Source organism: Cucurbita pepo, chromosome LG03, assembly GCF_002806865.2.
Source record: "Cucurbita pepo subsp. pepo cultivar mu-cu-16 chromosome LG03, ASM280686v2, whole genome shotgun sequence".
NCBI lineage: Eukaryota > Viridiplantae > Streptophyta > Magnoliopsida > Cucurbitales > Cucurbitaceae > Cucurbita > Cucurbita pepo.
In genome coordinates, this window is record NC_036640.1 from 8,960,893 (window position 1) to 8,979,417 (window position 18,525).

The 18,525-nt window shown below is 36.9% G+C and overlaps 3 protein-coding genes across 9 annotated transcripts; 2 read left to right on the forward strand and 1 right to left on the reverse strand.

The window, feature by feature from the left end:
• The first annotated feature begins 940 nt into the window (after positions 1-940).
• On the forward strand, positions 941-1,873 carry LOC111791468 (transcription factor bHLH87-like). The gene is made up of 2 exons (XM_023672826.1): positions 941-1,247; positions 1,338-1,873. Exons 1-2 carry the CDS (start codon positions 1,049-1,051, stop codon positions 1,823-1,825), a joined length of 687 nt encoding a protein of 228 aa, XP_023528594.1. The 5' UTR covers positions 941-1,048; the 3' UTR covers positions 1,826-1,873.
• Positions 1,874-2,765: 892 nt separating this feature from the next.
• Positions 2,766-8,431, forward strand: LOC111790696. Of its 7 annotated transcripts, XR_002814538.1 has the most exons (5): positions 2,766-2,909; positions 3,254-3,325; positions 3,896-6,083; positions 6,335-6,409; positions 8,413-8,431. XR_002814538.1 is itself a non-coding variant. In XM_023671711.1 (4 exons), exon 3 carries the CDS (start codon positions 4,242-4,244, stop codon positions 6,066-6,068), a length of 1,827 nt encoding a protein of 608 aa, XP_023527479.1. In that variant the 5' UTR covers positions 2,766-2,909; positions 3,254-3,325; positions 3,896-4,241; the 3' UTR covers positions 6,069-6,083; positions 6,335-6,642. The 7 variants fall into 7 exon arrangements, 6 of the variants coding, with proteins under 6 accessions (XP_023527479.1, XP_023527482.1, XP_023527483.1 ...); XM_023671711.1 differs by lacking the exon at positions 8,413-8,431 and having other exon boundaries at positions 6,335-6,642; XM_023671714.1 differs by lacking the exon at positions 8,413-8,431 and adding an exon at positions 2,983-3,054 and having other exon boundaries at positions 3,896-6,436.
• LOC111790260 (putative leucine-rich repeat receptor-like protein kinase At2g19210) lies at positions 6,722-12,074 on the reverse strand. Its single transcript, XM_023671124.1, has 13 exons — positions 11,984-12,074; positions 11,371-11,911; positions 10,074-10,555; positions 9,861-9,999; positions 8,944-9,015; positions 8,797-8,868; positions 8,634-8,714; positions 8,395-8,558; positions 8,113-8,321; positions 7,879-8,005; positions 7,737-7,799; positions 7,467-7,662; positions 6,722-7,330 (listed from the first exon to the last, which is right to left on the reverse strand). The coding sequence occupies exons 1-13, from the start codon at positions 12,072-12,074 to the stop codon at positions 6,928-6,930; spliced, it is 2,640 nt and encodes an 879-aa protein (XP_023526892.1). The 3' UTR covers positions 6,722-6,927.
• Between the last annotated feature and the right edge of the window lie 6,451 nt (positions 12,075-18,525).

An 18,525-nucleotide genomic window follows, 5' to 3' on the forward strand; every position in this document is an offset into this window, starting at 1 on the left:
AAAAAAAAAAAAAAAAAAAAAAAAAAAAAAAAAAACCCTTTGGAAAAGAAAAGGGCAATCGAAAGGGCAACGTTGAATTGTTTAGGTTTGTTTGTTTGAATAGAATAGATTCATTGTATTTGCCCTACCTTACCTCATCCTCAACGTCTTAGAATACACTTAAATGGGCCTTCTTTTGTCTTATAGTGGTCCCTTTTTGTCTCCTAATGGGCCTCCTTCAAATGGAGGGTTTCTTCGGATTTTTTACCTGCCTTTTTTTTTTTAAATATTAAATAAATTAAAATTTACTTAAATAAAGTTATTATTATTTCAAAGCACACTAAAATAGCAACAAAATATTTACATTATTGTTAAATAAGAAGAAAAATTAGAAATATATATCTTTAATAATATATTAATTATTCTATTTATACAATTACTTTCATATAATTATTAAATTTGAGGGTATAAATTTTATTTTAATTATTATTTTCAAAAAAATAGATATGACGCACCACCGACTCAGTCAGTCTATGTGATGTCTTAGTCTATTATAGTTGTTTTTTAATGATTGGAAAAAATTATCCAAAGTCAGCCCAATCTAGTGAAATACCACCAAAATAAATAAAAAATTTAACGATAATGAAGATTGAAATGGGAGGCAGTTATAGGGATTGATAAGGCTTCTTGATTTCCACCTAGTCTCGACGACCCTAAACATGAGTATAACACGAACAATATAATTAATTATCTTCTCTATCAAGAAAATTAGAAATTCGAATCATTTGAACTAAAAAAAATCGTTCTCGTATTTATTTTCATCTTTATTTCATTTAAATGCAATCGTGACAAACGAGACGATATGTACATTGAATACTTTGGTTGGAAAAAAAAAAAAAAGCAAATAGAGACAATTCAACATACTTTATGAGGACATCTCATTGCACCAAATCTTCATAAATATGAACACTTCCACTCCTCCCACCAAATCGAAAAGGCCCAAAAACGAAGAACCCTTCTCCCTTTTGTCTTCTCCTCAAACTCCAAAACCCTTCCATAGCCTGTAATCATGGATGATTTGCTTTGGAATGGCTCGTGGAGCAACGAAGAAGACAACCGTTGTAACGAAAGCTTATTCGTCTCCGGTGACCCGAGGCATTGTTCGATTCTTCCATTACAAGAGCTTCAGATAGTTGCAAGAACGTTGAGATTACGAGAGGTGGCAAAGGATGAGGGAGCTTCGATGGAAGAGCTTGAAAATGACAAAGGTTTAATATTTAACGTTATAATTAGAAATTGTAACATGCAATATTAGCTTTAGATTTCCATGCAATAACCCACCAGATTTTGTTACGTAGGAATTGCACCAAAGGGTGGAGTTTTGGACATTTTTGAGAACCAAAAGCCAAAACAACAAAACTCGACAACTTCATCTTCGAACAACGACCAAGTCAAGCCTTTTAATCGAGATCGAGCCATGTCACAAATGAAGGAATTGGTATACTATGCAGCGGTGTTTAGGCCGGTGAGCTCGGGATCGGAGACGGTGGAGAAGAAGAGGAGGAGGAACGTCAAGACGTCGAAGGAGCCACAGACGGTGGCAGCGAGGAAACGAAGGGAGAAGATAAGCGAAAAAATTAGGGCTTTGCAGAGGTTAGTTCCTGGTGGGAGCAAAATGGACACTGCCTCCATGCTTGATGAGGCAGCAAGCTATCTGAAGTTCCTTAGAGCACAAATCAAAGCACTAGAAGGGTTAAGCTACAAACTTGGATCCATTGATTGTCTCTCAACTTCCACCTCTTTCAACCCTCCTTTTCCCACAATTAATGCTTATTTTCCTCTCTAATATCATAATCTATCATCTTTATCAATAAAATATTAATCTATGATCTTCGCAAGTCCGGTTTAAAGAATTTTCTTTATGGGGTTGTGTGCTTCAACTCCAACGAGTATAACTCACATACATGACGAAAGATTGAACTAATCAAACAAGATCTTCTTCGTATAACTTGAACGCATGACCGCAAAAAATACATCGCATTAAAGAGTATTTGAAATTTGAATGACATTCAAATGGGTTAAATATAAATTGGATTTCAATAAAATATAATATTCTCTATTCGAAAAATATTCCAAAATCGGTATAAATTTTATTCTTGTAAGGTATCTAAAAAACATCTCACACTTCCTCCGTACTCTTTAAGGAATTTAGAATTATTCCTCTCCAATGCTTTAAGGAATTTTTTTTCTTTCAAACGGCTCATATAAGCCCTGGTCCTAGGTTCGAATCATAGCCAAGAATATCTTAAATGGTGCGAAGGGGGAGGTTGGTTTTCCAGACTATCTTAGAGACTAAAATTGAAATTGAGGAGAAAAAAAATCAGCAAAATGAGCTTGTTGCGCGAACCCTAGGAAAAGTATAGATGAGTTGTTTGATAGGTCATTTTCAGACAAAAATGTCCCATGCTAACCACGCAAAAGGTTAGGATCTAGATGTCTAAAATGGTTTTATTATGATCCGATGTTAAGGATTATTGGAAGAATAGTCTCGTATTGGTTAATTAAGAGAAATATGAGTTTATAAGCAAGAAACATCTTCAATATGCAGAGTGGATAATATAATATTATTGTGAAAGTTTGTAATTTCTAACACGGTATCACGACCGGAGGCTCGCTTTATACAATAATTAAATTAAGTTAAAAATATTGAATTTATGAAAATTTGTGACAAAGATCTAAATAGTCTAGATTACCCTAATTCGATCACTAAGAATGAATATAAAAATATATTTAATAAAAATCGGAGCACAAGATTATCTCGAAAGTTCAACTGTTTCTTGAATCTCACGAACCCTAGGCTGGATTTCATCTTTAACCTTTTCTTTCTCTGTGTTTATCTGCATCAGTGATTCAGATAGGCTTAAAGCATGGTAATCTTCTTCTTCATCATCTTCTCTATGGTTTTGGTTCTTGTTTCTTGGTTTAACGCACAACGATCCTTAGATTTCTGCTGAAACGCAATTACGGAGGTCGATTTTGGTGTCTTAATGATTGATATATGTACGTAGCTCTAGAGTGAGTTTCGTCTTCATTAATCGCTTCTCCTTCTCTCTGTCTAAGCTTTATGTATACAGGATTAACTTCTTTTTTATCTTTTCCTCGTTTTTGGTTTTGTTGGTTCACCGACTGATGATCCTCTGTTTCTATGTGGCGTTGGCCAAACGTTTGCATTCAATCATTTGCTTCTTACTTTTCTATTTCCATTAATCGTCAGGATTCTGCTAAGGAAAGATTTCGGAGGTTGATTTTGATTTGAACTGGACAACCGATCAGTCTATGCTATGAGGTAAGCTTTATGAGTTTCTTTATGGGCCTCGCCTGACATATATGATATAGTCTCTGTTCAACACATTGCTATAAGAGTACTCTTTGACCGACTGACAAAAGCTTTAAGTCAAACTTTTAATTACAACGATGGAAGGACAAATCATCATTGTCAACGACCAAATCATTCAGATGCTCCCGAAGCTTAAATTTCTTGAAGTATAATAAAATTCAGTTTTATGAACAATCAGACCATTCACAACATCTAGTGAATCAGGTTTAGAGTGGGATTGGATGAATGCACCATAGCTTGATCAACCCTTACAGCGACTGCTTTAGCCATTCAGATGCTCCCAAAGCTTAAATATCTTGAACAGTTAGATAAATTTCAAATTTATCAATAATCAATTTATTCACAACACTTGGTGAATTATGTTCAGGGTCAAATTGGGTGAATACTACGTAACCATAACTAAACCAACCCCCTATAGCGATTGCTTTAGCCATTTGCACATTTAAAACATAATGTGCAAATTGAGTCATAATTGCAATTGTTTTCCCTAATGACTGTATCAAAGGCTGCATTTTGTAGATTTCCACGGTAGGCAGGGGCAGGATCAACATTGATTTTAAAGAAACCCTATGCTGGAGGTATTCACCTCAGATAATTCCTCGAGGACTTTTAAAAGTTGAAGCTTGAAACTTGATCTAGCCACGCTCAGTATAATTCACAGCCCACTCGGAAAGGTGGCTTATAGTAAAAATGACTTCTGTTGGTCAATGTAACCCAAATGATATTGAGAACAATTAGAATCCTGAAGCATTTAGCCAAGTCAAGAAGCTACAATATTAAAGGGAGAGGATAAAATTGCAGTGAAAAGAGTGGTAAAATTGATGGTGGATAAACAATTGAAAATCTAGCCATTGACAGTCATATTATGAAGATGGGGGTCTTATCAGATCTGGATGAGGCAAATTTGTTTGATGTTGCTGTTGAAGTGAGCCCACATGTTATCATGGACGAAGAAGAAATTTCTGATGATGTCAGTGCTGATTCAGCTGATTCGGTTATGGAGTTCGATGTCTTTGATCTAGTATGGAGCAAGATACCGAGCCATCCCTGGTGGCCTGGGCAGATATGTGATCCAGCAGCTTCATCAATTAAAGCCATGAAATATTTTAGAACAGGCAAATATCTGATAGCATTTTTTGGGGATCATACATTTGCATGGAAAGAAGCAGCGATGATAAAACCATTTCAGGAATATTTTTTGGAGTTGCAGAATCAGAACAAATTGGAAAGTTTTCATCAGGCAATTGATTGTGCTTTGGAAGAGTTCTCTAGGCGAGTTGAGTATAGCCTTGCCTGCTCTTGTTTATCAGAAGAAGTGTATTCCAAGCTCCAAACTCAAACACTTACCAATGCAGGAACCCCCAAGATGTTGAGTAAAAGAGTGGGCGGGGACAGCTTTCTTACTGCAGCATCTTTTGATCCAATGAAGCTTATTTACATTGTTAAGGAATTAGCCATGTCACCTTTTGGTGAAGCTGATAAGTTAGAACTAGTTCGTGCACGTGCTCAGTTGTTGGCATTCAATCGGTGGAAGGGCTATGGTGAACTGCCCAAGTTTGATAAACACAATGTAGTGTTCAACGATATTGATCACATTTTAGATGTGAAAAACGATTATCAAAGTGAATCAATGGAGGATATAGGTATAGACATCAAACATGATGAAGCGGCCTTGAGTGGAGAATTTAAAACTCAAGACAACTCCGTTGGCAAGTGCAAAGATAATTCTGAGTATTTAAAAGACTCTAGTACAAAGGGAACTTTTTTTCTGAATTCTATGGCCAAGGAGCCTGGTCGCAGCTGGAAGAAAAAACATAGATCTGAAGAGAATGATGGCTATGAAGTGAACTTGCATGCTTCAAGTACAAAAGATGAGGTAAGTACTGGTATCAACATTCCAATAGCTCTTGTTGATTTTAGGAAGACTGGCCAAACTTTTAAAGTTGGAGATTCCATTCAAAAGGTTGCTGAATTGAATGAGTTGAATCCAATATTGAAGCACGAGGATGGAATATCTCTAAAAGTTGTTTCCAAGACGAGACGAGGCAGAAAGCGCAGACAGGAGACTTCAGAACTAGTTTCTGGTGGGAACACTGGAAATAAGTCGACTAAGACAGAGAAAAGAATAAACATTTCAGCCTCAGTAGAAACATCTGAGTCTGAATTTATTAAGGACACTTATTGGACTGATAGATTAATCCAGGGCATAGCTGAAGATCGAGTATATTTTGAAAATCAAAATGAAAATATGGAGTCCCACGTTCAGACTCCAAGTGAAAGGGTTATCCATACTGGTGTGAATTCAACCAATCAAGATGAGCCTCATGAACGTATGGAACCAGCCTCGGTGAATAGTGTGGAGGATCCCTATCCCACAGCTCTGATTTTAACCTTTACAGACTTCGATTCCATTCCTTCAGAACCAAACTTGAATGATATATTTAGAAAATATGGCCCTCTGTACGAGTCGAAGACTGAAGTAATGAAAAAAAGTAGACGAGCCAAAGTAGTTTTCAAGCGAACTGCTGATGCTGAAACAGCTTTCAGCAGTACTGGGAAATATAGCATTTTTGGAACTGCACTTATAGGTTACCGCCTTAAGTTCTTGCCTCCAGCCAAAGTTTCTTTGCGTCGGAGGGGGAGACCCAGAAAAGAGGCGAATCTAAAGAATGAGCTGTTACTTGATGCGTGAGATTCAGATTTTGAGGTGTGGCTTCTAACTAACTTATAAAGAAACTGGTATTATACTACTTTTGCTTTAAGTGACGTCTGTTTTCACTTCATATTGATAGTTTAACTTGTAAATAAGTATGAAAGGGCTGATACTTATTTAATAGGCATGTTATAAATAAGTTTGTACATGCTATTTTCTGTCAATGGGCATATTGGAGAGAAGTTATGCCCCCATGGTCCGGTCCTTTGGATATTTAGATGTCACTTTTTTGTTTTGATACACAGATTTCTGCTCAAACGTTAGCTTGGAGGCTGATTTAGCTTTGAACAAAGCAACCGATCGGTCTGCACGCTATGGAGGTAAGGATTATGAGTTTTGTTCTCGAATCTCGCCTGAAATGAATTGTATAGTCAGTCACTGTTCTTGAGTTATGGTGGCTTGCTTCAAGGCAAGCCACTCAAGCGACCCCCCCTATAGCTTTATTCTTTACAAATTTATAAACAAAAGGGTAAAAGAGACAGCATAGATTGTTGGTGGCTCCAAAACTCTTTTGTTTTAATATATACTTTAAAAGAAAACGCCTGTTGTTTCATATCCAACCACGTTGCAACATAAATCATAAATTTAAGATATGAATTTTAACAACTATTACGTATGCATTAGAATATGAATGACAAAAACAGAGAATTACATTGGCACATCCTGCAATTTTTCTTGGCAAATATTTACCATAGAGATTAAAACAAAATAGTCTAATAGATGATGTGTGAGAAAATCTCCAAGCTAACACATCATTTACGTTGCTACCCATTAATGCATATGTTCTCGATTAAAAGGTTGAATTTGACCACTCCACTTGTTGAACTAAAAATGACATCTACCTAGCTGAGGGACCAAACAGAGTACTTGATTCTGCAACACCTGTCTCAGCTTGACGAGGGGGCTTATTGCGAGCTGATTCCATGGCCAAACATTCCTTCAAATCGACCACAACTTGGCTCATACTTGGCCTGTCTTTAGATTTGGTAGATACACAAGACATTGCCACATCTACAGCTTTCCAAGCAGAGTTTATGTTGAAATCTTTCATTTTTGGGTCGATAATGGATCGAATATCCCCTCGAGAAAGCAGCATATTGACCCAATTATAGATATGAACTACATTGCCTTCACCTCCTTCGCCTCTTATCAAAGCTGGTTTTCCCGTAATGATCTCTAGAATAACCACTCCAAATCCAAAAACGTCACTTTTCTCGTTTAATTGGGACGTAGTGTAGTATCTACAATCAAGAGTAAATAAAACACAAATATAAGAAGTTTTATCCTTCTCATTTAAGAAGCCTTTTTCATGGAAATCATGACATGGAATACGTATAACAACGATGATAAGAAATGATATGACAGTAAATGACTTACTCTGGATCAATGTAACCAAAAGTTCCGACCACATTTGTGGCTGTGACATGAGAGACACCATTTTCTGTTACGAAAGCTCTTGTCAGTCCAAAATCCGACACTTTTGCCCGAAAATCGTTGTCCAATAATATGTTTGAAGATTTTACATCTCGATGAATCATTGCTGGTTTGATACCATAGTGAAGGTACTCCAATCCTACAAGTTTTATAAATGTCAAAACTTGAATCCATACGAAATGGGGAATTTCAAAACCATTTGATATTACAAACCTTGTGCTGAATCCAGCGCTATACGAAGTCTATCTTCCCACTTCAAAACCATTGATTTCCTACCTAGATATGCATAATAGAAGCATTTTCTTAAGAACAAGAAAGAACAAAAATGTTATCAAATCATTGATGGATGCCATACTTGAAATAAGAGATCCCAAGTTCCCTTTTCCCATGTATTCATAGATGAGTCCTTTCTTGGTTGATTCATCACAATATCCAACAAGTCCAGTCAAGTTTCTATGATGAACCCTTAGGAGAAGGTCAACCTGCAGCATTCGACCCATTTAGTAACGTTTTCATTTCTAACTTTTGTATTTCAAACAAGAAATCCGAAACATAAACGCTATCGAACGTGATCTAAAAATGTGCATACCTCTGCTTCAAACTGATCATACCCTTGAACTGATTGAGGCGAAAGCATCTTAACAGCTACTTCAGTGGCATCGATTTTGCCATAGTAGACTTTTCCAAAGCCACCTACTCCAAGCGTTCGTTCAAAATTGTTTGTAATTCTCAAGATATCCTCATAAGAATATGATCTTTTTGTTGTGCCCCATTGTTTTGCTTCTCCCAACACAGCACCTGAGGGAATGATTTCAATATAAAGAACACAGATTTTCGATTGTAAAATCATGCATTTTAAGTTTAATCTTACCTTGCTTTCTCTGTTTAGTCTTGATCCAGAAAATGGCACCTGAAATTAAGAACAAAAGAAGAACAAACCCACCAACTGATGCTACTACAGCTACAACTGGGTTGCTTTTCCCCTTCTTTTCACTTGGAGATGTGCTGATGAACAGGTTTGGATTTTCGCCATAGCTGTCAAAAGAAAAACTAAGTTGAAATACTAAATCTTAGAGACTAAATTGTTATTTCGATGAATGATTTGGGTACCTAAAGGATAAAGAACCATCATTGGAGCTTTGAAGGAGTTGGGAAGGAATAACTCCAGAAAGGTTGTTTCTTTCTAAATTTCTGCAAATAGAGATCCAAACTGAGAACAATCATTCAAAAGGGTGTTAGAAAAATGACTTGTTATTGCACGAAATTCACTTACAGGACCCTCAATGATGGCAATTGAGTGAGAAAATCAGGCACGCTTCCATTCAAGCTATTATTTGATAGATCCCTAAAACCAAAAAATGAAAACATATGATCATCTGTTTTGGTCAATTGCTAATAAATTATATGCCCACATACTTACAAAGTCTCCAGCGTTTTAAGACTTGCTATAATTTCTGATATTTCCCCTGTGAGTCCACTGGAGGATAAGTCCCTGATTTGCAGGTTCAGTCATTTTCAGTGAGAAAACTATACAAATGACCAGAAACAACCATGTCGACCATCTACTTAGGATTCATAATCTTAATCTTAATTCAGTTGTTGTCTTATGACCTGCCTATCTATGGTATAGAGTCCCACGAGTGGCTGTTTTATGGGTTTAGTGAGTACTAGTAATTTTTAGTAGAATATGGTGACTGGCCACAATACTTTGTGAGATCCCACATCGGTGGAGAAGGAGAATGATACATTCTTTATAAGAGTGTTGAAATCTTTCCCTAGCAAACGCGCTTTAAAAGCCTTGAGGGAAAGCCCGAAAGGATAATATCTGTGAGCGGTGAGCTTGGGCCGTTACAAACGGTATAAGAGTCGGACACTGAGTGTGTGCTAGCAAGGAGGCTGAGTCCTGAAGGGGGTAGACATGAGGCGGTGCGCTAGCAAGGATGCTGGGTCCCGAAGGGGGTGGATTGGGTGGAGGGTCCCACATCGATTGAAGAAGTAAATGAGTGTTAGGAGGTTGAGCTCCGAAAGGGGGTGGACGGGAGACGGTGCACCAGCAAGGACGGTGGGTCCCAAACGGGGTGGATTGGGTGAGGAACCCCACGTCCATTGGGGAAGGGAATGAGTGTCAACAAGGACGCTGGACCCTGAAGGGGGTGGATTGTGAGATCACTCATCGGTTGGGGAGGAAAACAAAACCTTCTTTTATAAGGGTGTGGAAACATGTCCGTCCCTAGCAAACGTGTTTCAAAAACATTCTTCATCGGTTGAGGTTTTTACGAACAAATGTAGCTAGTTTAGTAGTGGGTAAACAGAGCAGGAAGAAGTTGAGAAACTTACAAGGATGTGATTCTGGGAGGCTGGGAATCCACAAAGCTACAATTCAAACCTCGCCAAATAAGCTCTGTAGGCGCACAAGGATCCCCTTGCCAGTTTCTTCCAACACCATAAAACGCCTTGATATCCAAAATGCCCTCAACTGAAACATTTCAAAACCCTTGTTTATACAACCTAAGTAAACATGAAAAACAACAAGGTTGGGGGGCGGCTCACCATCTTGCTGTTCGGTGGGAGATTGAGGGAAATCGATGACCCTGTAAATCTCAATGGCGTTGAGGAGAGGGGGATGAGTGGAATTAGGGGTTCTAACGAGGGCGAAATCGTAAATCCCGCCTGTGATGGGTTTGGTACTGTAGTAGACGAGTCCTTGTAAGTAAGGTAAGGAAAGTTGCCCATCGGTCCAGGGGTTCCCATTCAGCAATATGTTGAACACTCTGGACTCGTTGGGTTGAAGCTTCTGAATCTCGGTGAAATACATGTAGACGTAGAACTTGGTGGTATCATCCGGCGGAATCCAGTTGAATTCCATTGGAGCGGTGGCGTTTTTGGGCGTCGCGGCGGAGGTCATCACCGGCTGAGGAGGTAAGAAGGAGGCGGGGTCGTTGGTGTCTATGGTCTCGGTTGTGGTTAGCTTAGTCCATGCTGCGAGTGGAACCATGGCGTACCATATTCGATCATAAACATCGTCTTTGTACCTTCACAAATTAAACATTTTCATCAAAATTTCCATCTATTCACTTAATTATTTAATTTTATTTATATATGATTGAAAAATGTCGAGAAACAAATAGGGGTCTACATAGGTCGAGCTGGGTTGGGTGGAGAAATTTTCTTTTGTACAAACCTAAAATTTCTAAAATTTTAGGCTGGTTGAGTCAGTGAACAGAGCAACTTAATAAATTCTACTATTCAAACTAACCAAACTATCTCTTTTTTAATTATTTAAAAAAATACATATTAACCTGATGACAAAAATTTAGTAAATTTTAAATATCAACTCTTCATAAGTCACCAACATTACTAATATCGGTTACAAATGTCAAATATTTATAATTTTCATAGTAATTAAAAATACGTTATGATAGGGTTGGACGGTAATCGTATCGATTAGAATTTGACCCATGAGACATTGAGCAAAAGGCTGCAGAATTGGCCTATTTCTTGCTGCTTTCTTAGTTCGTAGCCAGATGTATAAAACTGAAAAGAAAGAATAGTCTTTTATGGACCATAGTAATGGTATAACTTAACCTCGAATTTTGTCAAAAGGCTCAAAATTGCTTAGATTAAATGTAAGCCGTCAAACCAATACAATTTTTTTTTCAAAATTTTAATTCAACCAAAATTCCGAGTAAATCTAATCTAACCTAATTTTTATGGTTTGGGGTGAATAGTGCAAATTGATCTAAATCGACTCATATGAATACATCAGGAAAAATAATAATAATAATAATAAATAAATAAATAAATAAATAATGGCAAGATGAGAAGAAGAAATGGTAATGCGGCGGACCTGTAAGAAAGGTTTGCCGCAGAGCCGGCGTCAAGGCGGAGAAAAGTGGCAAGCGATTCCGATCTCGTTTCATAAATGGAGTTTACCAAAGGCCTCAACTCCAACGCCGAGATGAACGGCGTTCCAGTCCCCGTATCAACCAAACAAACCTCCACCCAATCCCGCGATACCACGTGTATAATCTCATAATGCGCCGACGTGTTCATGCCTTCTAATTTCACAGAACTCCAAAAGTTTGGTCCAAAGTAGAGATCGAACTCAGGAACCTTTCCCTGCCCGTCGTAGTCCCCGTACAGAAAGCTTGCCCGAATCAAATACTTCGCCCCCGATTTCACTCTCACTCTGTAGCAATTCCTCGCCCCCTCCGGAAAGCTTCTTAAGCTCCGTAGCTGTTCATACCGCGTGCTGCCTACGTACACCGACGATATGTTGTGGATTGTTCCGGTGCTTATGAATGCCGCGTCCGACTCGTAGTTTATGCTACTAATCGGCTCTATATACCGAGTGTTCGGCGAAGTTCCACAGTCTAAACTGATAAAACCTGATCATGAATTTATAAGTAAGAACTACATTTATAAAGCTGCTTATGTTCAAAGTGGACAATATCACTTACCTGACGGACTCTGGCCGGAAATCAAAGGAAAGAACACTGACGCCGAGAGAAGAGCTAAGAGGAACTTGGCGGCGGCAGCGGCGGCGGCCATGGTTTGCTTTAACAATGCAAAGCCACTGAATGTTTATTTGGGATTTAAAATTATGTGATTGTTAATAAATAATGAAAATTAAATATTAACGGATTAAAAAAATAAATAAATAATCCGTACGGTGGATGCGCCTCATAGTCCAAATGTGGATCCAACACGCAAAAAATCGGCGATTTTCTACGTTCACTCTGCTTGTCGACGTCGGGGGTCGTCGCCCAGAATTATTTCTAGAATTTAATTTAATTTACTTTTTTATTAAAAAAAAAAAAAATACTGGAGTCAACGTTTGTCAGAATATTTAATTATATATAATTTTTTTAGCTTTGAAAAAGTTCATAAGAATTAAAAATAATGTTACAAAACCTAATAATATTAATTTCAACAATTAAATTTTAAGAAAAATAAAGAAAAAAATTATTAATTTCACTACTTATTCAAATTTAAAAGTCGAACTCAATAAAATATTATTATTTTCGTAAATAAAGTATATTTTTTAAAATAAAAAATATNAAAAAAAAAAAAAAAAAAAAAAAAAAAAAAAAAAAAAGAGGCAAGTGGGCAAGTAGGAGAGCCGCAATGTATGACATTGGGCACCAAATGCCATAACAAGTTTTTCATTTATAGAACATACAAACATCCAAAGTCAAAGTCAACTCTCTCCAATTAGAATTTAGAACTATGTGCATTCTTTGATTTTGAATCCAATAATTTGTCACATTAGGAATCTAATAATTCCTCCGCCTTAGGTTAGAACGACACGACACGCAACTTATAAAATTATATATGGTTTAAATTTAGAGACCAAATAATAAGATTTGTGTTCGTAATTTTAGTTTTTGAGACACCAAAAATCTGATTTTAAATATTATGGTTTTTGGTCTTTTAGTTGATTTGATTTGTTTTATTTTTAATAAGGTTGGCGGTTAGGACATATAAAAAACGATATAAGAGGTCTACTATAGTGTTTTTTTGTTTCGGAAAATACTCCCTAAGATTTAGGGTACAAGACATGAAGTTGACAAACTATGTCCAAGGATTCATGCGTTCCAAGCAACACAGTCGTTTGGAGGTTTTTTTGTGTTTCCTACACTACAAGTAAAACTTCTTATGTTCTAAATGGTGTGGTCCAAAACTTGTGTCCAAGACTTCTTATGTTCCAGGAGACGTTGTCAGAAAACCTATGCTCAAAGCTTCATATGTACCAAGTAACATTGTCTGAATACTTACGTTCAAGGTTTCATATGTTCCAAGCAGTGTACTCTAAAACTTGGATCCAAGACTTCTCACACTTGAAGCGATGCAGTCTAAAACATAAATATCCTTATAGATAGGCCTTGCTTCAAATCTTAAGTCGTTTTGTGAGAAGTGTATGAGCGTGGACTGAGGATGAATTAATGAGATATTAAATAGGAAAAATAAATAGTGAGCGACATTAATTGGAGCTCTGCCAAGACTTTGAAGTCTACAAAGTGGGTCGTGGATGGGTTGAGTTTGTTGGATGATGGAAGTCCCACATCGACTAATTTAGGGAATGATCATGTGTTTATAAGTGAGGAATACTAACTCTATTGGTACGAGGCCTTTTGGGGAAGCCCAAAGCAAAGCCATGAGAACTTATGCTCAAAGTGGACAATATCATACCATTGTGGAGAGTCGTGTTCAACTAACAGAGTTGACCAGGTCGTGGCGACCAAATTAGGGGGAAAAAAGCCTTCAAATTGCTTCCATTTTTTATATCCAAATCAGCATTACTAGCCGGAAAAAGATGAAAGACGACGTGGTAGTACCAGTTTTAGCATCGGCGGTTGGGTTGTTGGGGGCTCTTTTCTGGGTTATCAAAGCCTGCCGGAAAGTAATTGCCCAGAAATATGAGAACCCCAATCATGATTCAAGACTCCATTTTCACTCAAACACTATGCTTTAACCTTTGCTGGGCTTTCCATTTGATAGGTATTGTGTTATCGGGTAAGTTAACAAAAGGGAGCGATGTGTGAGGGTTTGGAGTTGTTTTGATGGAAATAGTTACTGGAAAACAAGCAGGCCCAATTGGTGTTGATGGAGAATATGTGGGCTTCACTCAATGGGTTAGCTCCATGTTTGGTAAAGCCCAAGTTGGAAGCGTGGTTGATCCAAGGTTAGAAGGAAATTATGATGTGTGCTCGGTGGAGGAAGCACTCAAGATTGCAATGGCTTGTTCGTCCGAGAACACCCATGATCGACCGACCATGGGTGAGGTGGTAATCAAACTCAAACATTGCATAAAATTTGTACCAATTATGTATAACTACTTTAGTGTGTTCTTATTTAAAATTTTTACATAAAATTTGTACCAATTATGTATAACTACTTCAATAAGAAAGCTTTATAATTCCGCAACAAATATGCATAATTTTGTTGGGTTTTCTAATTACTTTGAACCTATTTATTCTAAAGTGCTTACAATTTCAGTGAAGACTTCAGAGTCATCGCCAGCCAAAGTATCATCGCTAATATGAATAGAAACATGATCGATTTTGAGCGGATGATTGATAGCCAAAGCCCTTCCAATATCAATGGAAGCTTGAGAGTCGCGGTCGTCAAGATCATGATCGCCGTCAACCAAAATCGTGAGATCCAAAGCACTCGTATCAATGGCAATTGAGAGCCTACGTTTCCATTTTGAAACAACGGGTAGATCGAAACGGTTATATAAAATATATTTCACAACTAACTTTATATCTTAAATTAAATTTCATTATCGGGTGAAAATGGAAAGGACCTTGATGATTCTTGGTCGAGTCTCCTCCTGCGGGTGCGATGACAATGAGAAGGAGATTTGAGGATTTCATGGCTGCCGGTTCTGTGTTTTCCGGCGAGTTATACCGGAGAAACTAAAACCTTTTGAACGAGGACTTGACNTTTTTTTTTTTTTTTTTTTTTTTTTTTTTTTTTTTTTTTGGGAGAGAGAGTGACAAGAAAAACACAATAAAGGAGATCTTTTTCTCGTGGTCCCAACCAACTCCCCCTTAGTAGACTTTGTCTAACCGCGAGTTAAGTATTATTGAGAGTAAGTCTGTTAATTTAGTGGAAGATTACTAGTTTTTGAGTGAGGAATACTATTTTATTGGTAGAAGCCTTTTGTAAATCTGAAACTAAAGTCAGAAGAGCTTATGTTCAAAGAGGATAATATCCTATCAGTGTAGAAATTCGTGATTTTTGACTCTCCAAAATCTTTAAATGGCATTTCAGACTTGATAGTTAATGTTTATAGCATCCAATAGGCTAATGTTTTTTTTTTTTTTTGGGCTATTTGATTGTCGGACCTTCCCTTGGTCTTTGAGACTCGCAGCATAAGAATGGACAAAACACGATTGTTCAATGGTTGGTTGTTGGCTATCCCATATGGGACCTCCCTCGCCCTTCTCTTGAACTTGGTCTGGGACTCACTAAACGAATCATGGCAAAACTAGCATCGGTATTCCTTGTCTTAGCTAAGGGGAGTGCGCCCCAAACATGACCACTTTGGCCTCAACTATTGTATCCTCTAAGTTGCTCTGAGATCTGTATCACGACATTCTTTCGTCATGGTCATATTCCTTTACTGTGACATGTGGGCTTGTCTATCACAACATCCCCTCATCATGGCCACAACCCTTTTTGAAAGTAAGGTCTAGAAGTTTGTAACTCAACCCCTATTTGCACTACACTTAAGACAACTTCTCAATTGGCCACCTTCGTGTGACAAAGTTGCTTTTACACTTCTTTGTTCTTGTTGCAGCTTCATCTCTATATGTCTACGTCTAGTTGATGCTCACTTTTCGAGTTGATTATGGTCTTAACAACTCTTGTGAAACCACCCGCCTTAGACACGAGGCGGTGGTTCAAGGAATACACGTGAGGTCACACGACGTGGGAGCACATTCACGGGATGAGCAACCCATTCACTTGGGTCCTCCCCACTCAAACTCGGTTGCCTCTTTGCAGCAATGTCATCCCCCTATAAGAACTTGCATTGTACTCAACTTGGCACTTGGTCGGCGCTTATCTTGTATGACACTCCTGACTTCCCTGCTTGCAATCATAGACACTATTCCTCTATGCAAATGATGTTGTGCGCGGAAAGCGGAACGAATATACACACAAAACTCTCTCAAATTCTGATGTCAAATTCCAACCTCAACAACCTCCTAGACAGTCCCATTATAGATCACAATTGTTTGAATCATCAAATATTATAAAAATAAATAAGATTAATATTAAAATGGTTACAAAATTAATAACTAAATTAATAATATTCTTATTTAATCAACTGTTACAAATTAATTAGAGTTAATAACTAAATTAAATAAAAAACTTATGAAAATTTACATCAAATGATTCTTGGGAAGATAACGGGTGATTGCATGACGAGTAGATCTCCCCACACTGAGGTGTTGACACACAACACTAATGGACTTGAGGGAGTCTCGACTTCAACCCACAACTGAATTCTAAATCTAACTCGCAACTATCCTACTCATTCTAGCACTCTTGACACACTTGCAAGGTTTTCGATCAATCTTTGGGTTCTTTTCATAACAATCTTGTCCGACTAGACATACAAAGTACGATTCTTATACCAACCCTCACTGTCGTACATTTTCAACCATACAGCTTCATAATCTTGACATGCTCAAAAAGTCCTGAAAATCAACGACGAGGATCATAACAGCCTCGACCAGATCCCATTATTGACCGGGGACCAGCTAAAAGGATGAAATTTGGAAGAGTAATGCTGCCACGTGGATCCGAGCTGAGAAATGTATTGAAACCTGCAATTGAAATTCAACATGGATGCATGCGTGCCCTAAACATGGCGAGTTGTCAAGAGAATGCATTATACAGACACATAAAATATAACCCAACATGCTAAATTTCAAACACAGTGATGTCGTGTTTGAAATGGCTTCCTAAAGGTACAATATTATTATATTGTAAACACAATGGAGAAGACAAAGCAGGTGGCAGAATGAGGAGAACAGTGGTGGGTGAGTTCATTTCATATGTTGTTCTTTTCTTTACTCTGTCTTGTAGCATTGCCAATGGCAGAAATTATGATTTGTTTTGTCTCTAGGTTTGTGGGCTGTGACACTTGTCACACTTGAGTAAAGGTGGGGTATATGAATGAACCAAGACCGGTTCAGAGCAATCTTGAGAATATAATGACTAAAAAAGACATATGTCAACAAAGTGCATTTTTCTTTTTGTTGGTTCAATCATAGGAACTCCATGGTTGATGTGTTGTAACTTGAGTAATTCGATGTAAGTTACCTCCTGTGAATTTTTCTGAGATGCATGTGAGTGAGAATAAAAAATACTGGAAGAATTCAAATTGCGGGAAAATGTCGAGGACATCAAGTGTCAAAATCAGATTCCGAACTCTCGACATGGATCACTACATGGTTGCTATGCTTTGCAGCAAAGCATCCTTTGAAGTCTTAATACCTAAATATATGTTACAAGTGTAGTCTCTATCCTTGTAGACCTATGTCTATTTACTTTTTAAATTTATAAAAAAAAAAAAAATATTCATTTTTAATTGGTTGTTAAATTTTTAGTTTTATGTTCAATGGGTTAACATATTTAGACACCTAACATGTTGAAATATATCGACTTGAAATAGATAAATTTTATGTATGATTGGGTGGTACTACGATGATAGATAGGTAAGACTAGGTTTCATGTATCGAGTAGTCTTTGATCATATGTTCAAGTATATTAATTACCAATCAGCTATATTCATGTAGACCCTTTACAAGTCGATGATGGCCCAAACATATAAAAGAAAACATACAAAAATATTTGTGATCGTTCATCTTATAATTGCGATTTGGATTGAAACTTATCAAATCTACTTTTGAAGCCAACGAGTTGTTCATATTTTCTTGATTTATTTTCTTGATTTAAGGAATATGGGTTTTCGTACTTTTTCATAATTAATTTAACTAGTTAGAAATGTCTATTTAATCTCTGAGTTGGACTTGTGAAAATTTACCTTAAATAAGACAAAAATTCTTTATTTAGACGAGGAAATAGAGAGGAAATAGAGACAAAATTTTCTATTAGGGACGAATATTCTTTGTCTCCTTCTCGTAAATTATTTTAAATGAGATTGTTATAAATTTTATATAATTATGATAAATTATTCATAAAAAAATATTTTAAAAAATTAATATAAACGTATATAAAATAATTATTATAATAGAATATTTATTAACTTTAATTAATTATAGATATTATTATTGGACTATAAATTTAATTTAAATCAATTAGTTACGTTTTAAAATTATGATAGATTTAACATGAATGAGGTCATCAAAATTAGGAAACAATTAATTATTTATAATTACACTATCCAAATCCGTTGCAATAAATTAATTTTTATTAACTAAAACTTTGGAATACCAACAAAAAAAACAATACTTACAAGTAT

Excerpts from the sequence above, each read along its gene's own strand:
- LOC111791468 (XM_023672826.1), top strand. The coding sequence starts at position 1,049 with ATGGATGATTTGCTTTGGAATGGCTCGTGGAGCAACGAAGAAGACAAC. Across the intron at positions 1,248-1,337 it reads AGAGCTTGAAAATGACAAAG|GAATTGCACCAAAGGGTGGA; the intron begins GTTTAATATTTA and ends TTTGTTACGTAG.
- LOC111790260 (XM_023671124.1), bottom strand. The coding sequence starts at position 12,074 with ATGGCCGCCGCCGCTGCCGCCGCCAAGTTCCTCTTAGCTCTTCTCTCG. Across the intron at positions 7,663-7,736 it reads AGCGCTGGATTCAGCACAAG|GATTGGAGTACCTTCACTAT; the intron begins GTTTGTAATATC and ends TAAAACTTGTAG. Across the intron at positions 7,331-7,466 it reads TTTGGTTACATTGATCCAGA|ATACTACACTACGTCCCAAT; the intron begins GTAAGTCATTTA and ends TCTTGATTGTAG.
- LOC111790696 (XM_023671711.1), top strand. The coding sequence starts at position 4,242 with ATGAAGATGGGGGTCTTATCAGATCTGGATGAGGCAAATTTGTTTGAT.